Raw genomic sequence first — 5,660 nt, forward strand, 5'->3', positions numbered from 1 at the left:
CTCCCCTTTTTGAAGATGGGAACCACGTTGGCCCTCTTCCAGTCCTCCGGCACCTCTCCAGAGCACCACGAGTGTTCATAAAGCCGTGCCAGGGGACTTGCAATGACCCCAGCGAGTTCCTTCAGGACTCTAGGGTGAAGATCATCCGGGCCGGCTGACTTAAAAATGTCCAGCCCCTCCAGAAGCTCCCTAACTAAATCCTCGCTCACCCTAGGCCCAGGTGAGCCTCCCCCAGGGCCCAAAGGGGGCCCAGCAGGGAGGTGGTAGTAAATTCAGGAGTATGGGTTTGAAAGGTGGTTGCAGTCTCAGGGATAGATTTCTCAATTTCTGCAGTTCGTGCTCTAGAACAATCAAAAATAGCCCAGATAAGACAAACCTGAATACTGTCAGGTATATTTACTTATTTTATCTCTACAGATTATAGCATAAGTAAGAAGTCTTTTAGAATATAGCCTTAGGGTTTTACAGGAAATACTTTTCCAAGGGAAAAATGCTAAACAGCTTGAAAAGGAGCAGCAATTATTTTCAGAAATGATTAATTGCCAAAACATCTCCATAGGAAACTAAATTAAAATGTTGTCTTTTGGGGGAGGGGGAAGGATCAGACTAAAATTTCAACACGCACTTAACCAAAAGTGTATATTTTCTATTTTGTATTTTCTCTTAAGAACATAAGAATTGCCATTCTGGGTCATACCAAAGGTCCACCTAGCCCACTGTCCCATCTCCAGCAGTGACAAGTAGTGGATGCTTGAGACTTAGAGAATGAGTAATGATCATAGTGCACTACTAACAAAGTACCACATATAAGACTGACTAGATTTCAATACAGAATTTACTAATATCAAGAGATGAGTCTGAGCGCATGTTGTGGGAGAGAAAATTACAGGAGAGTTTGGCATCTAGCAGTAGGGCTGAGTCATCCAAAAGTGAGGCTGGGTCATACTTGCTACATGTGAGTGGGAAGGTACAGGGGTTCAGCATCTGGTAAGCCAAATGAGTTTGCTTGGAGATAATGGGAGAACTGCTCACAGCTGAAGAACTTTTCCAGAAAAGGCTGATCAAAAAAAACAAAAACAAAAAAACACAAGTGATGGATAAGTAACTTTTATCACTTCTTTTATTCACTGTTTGACTTTGAATTCAGCTGCAGTCAAATATTATGTTCATTGATTTATTTTTAAATTTTGTAATATGTATGGTTTTGTAACACCAACCACAACACATACAGGCTATTAACACAGAAATGTGTTCTGTCAATGTAGCAACTAATCTTTTAAAAAATAGCACAGACAAAAATAACAGAAAAAAATCCACTGCAAACCCAGGCCACATTTTCTGAGTATACATTAAAATTTGTGTAATTGTTTGCATTTTATAAAATTAAAAACAGTCCCAGTGACTCCCAATGCCTGATGACTATACTGTTATTTTTCTGCAGAGATATGATAGCTACTGGCTGTGAAGATAAAAATGTTCGTGTTTATTACCTAGCAACCAGCTCTGATCAACCACTAAAGGTTTTTAGTGGGCATACTGCAAAAGTGTTTCATGTACGGTGGTCTCCTTTAAGAGAAGGAATCCTCTGCAGTGGCTCTGATGATGGGTGTGTATCCTTAACTCCAGGAGAAATTTAAGGTCTCAAGTTGTACTCCTAATAATTTTAAATATTGCTGCTATCTTAGCATTTATAAGCAATGTTCATGGTTCAAATCATGGTCCAAAACTGTCCATACAATATATCCTTGATGGAACTGTGCAGTCTGACTTAATCCTGTGCCTTAACTCCCATATCTGTGAGGAGTCCCATGCTTCCAGAGTACAATGCAGAAGCTGTCAAGGGGGGACAGAGAGACAAAGCAATAAAGGAAATACAATGGCTATTGTGGATAGAAGCCAGAGGGGGCACTGCACACCTGGGTGACAAGACCTTCCATTGAATCTCTGTTTGGAAGACGGCTCTCTCAAAAGAATGTTGTTATGCTTCTTATAAGTTAGCTCTGGAAAACTATAATTCAACAGCGAGAGAAATACTGTGGCTATAAACACAAGAATATATACATGCATTAGAATTTCCATTTTACAATGATAAGAAAAGATAGTATTGCTAACTATGAGGTCATAAAATATAAGTGCCTGTCTTGTATGTTTAATCAGATGCTGCCTATTGTTTTCTGAATTGATCAGATATCTTAATTTTAATAAAAATCTTGAATGACTTCAAGCTTATGTATGAATCTGTATCATCATGGTCTACCACATTACTTGCAGGGAGTAGAAGTAAGTTGCAGTCCCTTTAGTATGAGAGAGAAGAAATTGCTGCAGTATATGTTCTATCAGGGCCCAAGGGCTTCAGTATTTGGTTTCTCTTTGGGTCCATAACAGCCTAAGATGTTAGCCTCAAGATATGCTACAAGCTTATCCTCCTGGCTTGTCAGGAAATGTTTGCAGCAGTGGCAAGGTGACCTGCCCACAGTATCAACTTAAGGGGTGGCATGTGAAAAAAATGGCTTCTGCTGGAAGTGCAGCAGCAGCTGAAAGTCACTGTTGCTCCTCTGCCAGACATCCAGCTATGTCACTATACTGCTAGGTTGTAAAACAGAAGCAAATGCAGCTCTCTGGGGATTAAGTAGGGAATGAATGAATTGCCATTATTTATGTGTATTTGAGTTGAAGCATAAGTTCCAAAACTTGTTCTTATTGTGTACCTCCTTCCAGATTTACCAGCTCCCCACATATCCCTACCAGCATACATTTTATATTTTAATCCCTTAAATGCCCATTATGATAATGAAAATTAAATGTTACACAATTTCTCCAGTGCACACCCCCAAGGTTGCATGTACCACAGTTTAGGAACCTCCAGTCTAGAGGAGTCGATAGGTCTTTTATTTCAGGGCATTTTTAAGAAACTGAAAAGAGCTCAGGGCGTCAGAAAGGAAGTTTTGTAATACATCTTGTGTACATCTAAATATGTAATATTTCAACACTGTTTACTGTAGTGGTGTATTTATGGTTTATTCATGTTGAGTATGTTGATGATACAGGCTTTCTGCGTCTTATTTGCAGTACCGTTCGAATATGGGATTATACACAAGATGCTTGTATAAATGTTCTTAGTGGACATACAGCACCTGTACGGGGACTGATGTGGAATACTGAAATCCCTTATCTGCTAATATCAGGCAGCTGGGACTATACAATTCGGGTGTGGGACACAAGAGATGGAACCTGTTTGGACACCGTTTATGATCATGGTGCAGATGTATATGGTAATATAGTTCAAATGCTATGGTTTTCATTTTCTTATTTTGTTAAAATGCACATATGCCTTGTACCTTAAATGGGGATCAGTAGTTTTGAGAGAGAGAGATACCTCTCGTGTGTGTGTGCGTGTATGTATTTACAGCTATTTCTCTCAAAACTACTGATTTCTGTATCATTATCTGAATAATTTTTAAAACTGTTTCTCCATTAGGATTAACTTGCCATCCAAGCCGTCCGTTCACCATGGCATCTTGTTCTCGGGACTCCACTGTGAGACTTTGGTCTTTAACACCTCTAATAAATCCTCTCCAAATAAACATCCTAGCGGATAGATCTTGGGACGAAATTATTGGAAATACTGGTAGGTAAATGATACATACTGCTATTATTTTTGCTTGTTATTTAGACTATCATTAACAATGCTTTTGTGCACAAATGATTTTATTTCTCAGATCGTGCTGTGGAAGCAGGTGCTTCTCCTTTGCTCTGTGGTAAAGTGTCCAGAGATATTAAACAAGAAGTAGACAAACTGAGTGGTAATCCTCGAGGGAAAAAACTACGGTGGTTTTCAGAATGTTTGTCGGTAAGTATTTAACAACCATAAACTTAGTGTGTGGATGTACATTCGAACCAACCTGCAAAAGAAAAGATTTTTCCTCCTCCATCCTTCCGTATCCCTTCTGCTATTTCAGTGACAGTTTCTAGTTGTAAAATGGCCCTAGTAGCACTGGTTAAAAAATATTAATGATGTGTTTTCCCATTAGAAAACAGAATTTCATCAACATTTTGCACAAGAAGAAGGATTTGAATAGATTTTCCCATTGGGAAAATATAAATATTTGATTCATTTTGATTTTAGTTTAGATCTCCTTTAATATGTGTTTTTTCCCTGAGCTACTTCCTCATGGGAATTGTAGTTCCAAAGTGTCTCATGCTTCCATTGTCCTCTGTTGGCCCTGCTCTCTTTCCCAGTAACCTCTCCCATGAGTCACCAAGGCCTCTGTCTATGGTAATGAATAATTGGGCACTGGCAGTTCAACCACAGGGAGAAACCAAGGTGTAGACTTGGGAAAATGGCGAGGGTGTGAGCATGAGTAACCAGAATTAAAATACTATGGTTGTGGAAAGTTAAGTCAACAAAATTAAACTAAAAGTTTTGATTTGGGAAAATTGAAATCCTGTTTTAAATAAAAATGTATAGAACTTTATTTCATAGAAAAGATGAAAACCTGTGATATTTCATCCTAATTCAAGATGAAAACTACTGTCAGAATACCAGAATTTTACATGGTTCAGAAACTCACCTTTGACTAGCACTATTTTTTAAGTCTAATAAACTAAAGTCAACTTGTTAAACCTTGCAGGACCCAGCCCTCCTTGGCAGGCACAAAAGATATTGTGCTTTAAACTCATGACATTTTTTATTTCCACATAGACTCTTACAGGTGAAAAGTTTTATATTTGTCATAGTTTGATTTACTGTGTTTCAGCCCAGGACTCATGGGCCTAAATCCTTGGGCCCCAGTGGGAAAAAAGGCTGTCTTACCACTGTTTGTTCATTTTATCCAATGACTATTAAATGGAAAAGGCAGGAGTAGGAAATAAGAACTCAGGATCCCTCCCATTCAGGGCACAGTTTATCTCAGAGTGGAAGCAAACATTGCCTTTTGCTGCCTTTGGTGCCATAAATTTTTTTATGGCCGCACAAAATTCAAGCACACAGGCCACAAATGCAGCCGTGACAAAGGTAGTATCAGTTTGTGCTCTTGTTTAGTGGTGAATGTCCGATTTTCTTTATAACATGAGAGTGCTGGCCGCTTGGAGCTGCCTGCTCTCTCCAGCTGCCCCAGGCAGGTGTTCTGGGGGCTTGAGGGGCCCTATCCCATGCACCTGGCTGGCTTTCCTATAGAGATGTGCCCTGGGGAATCTTGGGTTTACCTGCTACAGAGACACACTCCTCGGATCTCCAGGGTTCCATCTCTGTAAGTTGAGAAAGCTGTGCACGTGCTCCCAGGGGTTGACGGGCCTGATCCTATGAAGGTATGTACAGGACCAGCCCCTCAAGCTCCGGGAGAACACTCCACCTGCTGTTCTGCAGTGTCAATGGGCAGGACAATAGGCGATATTTACTTTGCCCATTGAAGCTGATCAGCTCTCCTGGGACGCATCCTATCAAGGCTGAGCTGCCTCATTTGATGCCATCTGTTTCTGGAGTCACTAAGATGCACAACAAGGTTTCTTCTAATCCCACATATTCTCCCTGCCTGGGCTAGCTTCAACAGGAAGGGCAGAGAGTGCTGTTGGCTCTGCTGGATAGAACATCTTGCTGGGAGGTGTAGATTGAAGCTCCCCTTTGGCTGAGAGGGAAGTGTCTAGAATTTGGCTCTTCCACG

The 5,660-nt window shown here is 40.4% G+C and overlaps 1 protein-coding gene across 3 annotated transcripts in view; it reads left to right on the forward strand.

The window, feature by feature from the left end:
* The window catches only part of WDR17 (WD repeat domain 17), a 147,849-nt gene that overhangs the window by 102,103 nt on the left and 40,086 nt on the right, over positions 1-5,660 (forward strand). For all 3 annotated transcript variants that reach the window (XM_019521804.1, XM_019521802.1, XM_019521803.1), the window contains exons 12-15: positions 1,442-1,606; positions 3,070-3,272; positions 3,479-3,628; positions 3,720-3,850. In XM_019521804.1, coding sequence (XP_019377349.1) covers positions 1,442-1,606; positions 3,070-3,272; positions 3,479-3,628; positions 3,720-3,850 — 649 coding nt within the window. The remainder of the gene's footprint in view (positions 1-1,441; positions 1,607-3,069; positions 3,273-3,478; positions 3,629-3,719; positions 3,851-5,660) is intronic.

The sequence above is a fragment of the Gavialis gangeticus genome, unplaced genomic scaffold (assembly GCF_001723915.1).
Source record: "Gavialis gangeticus isolate Ggan-Ray unplaced genomic scaffold, GavGan_comp1, whole genome shotgun sequence".
Taxonomy (NCBI): Eukaryota; Metazoa; Chordata; order Crocodylia; family Gavialidae; genus Gavialis; species Gavialis gangeticus.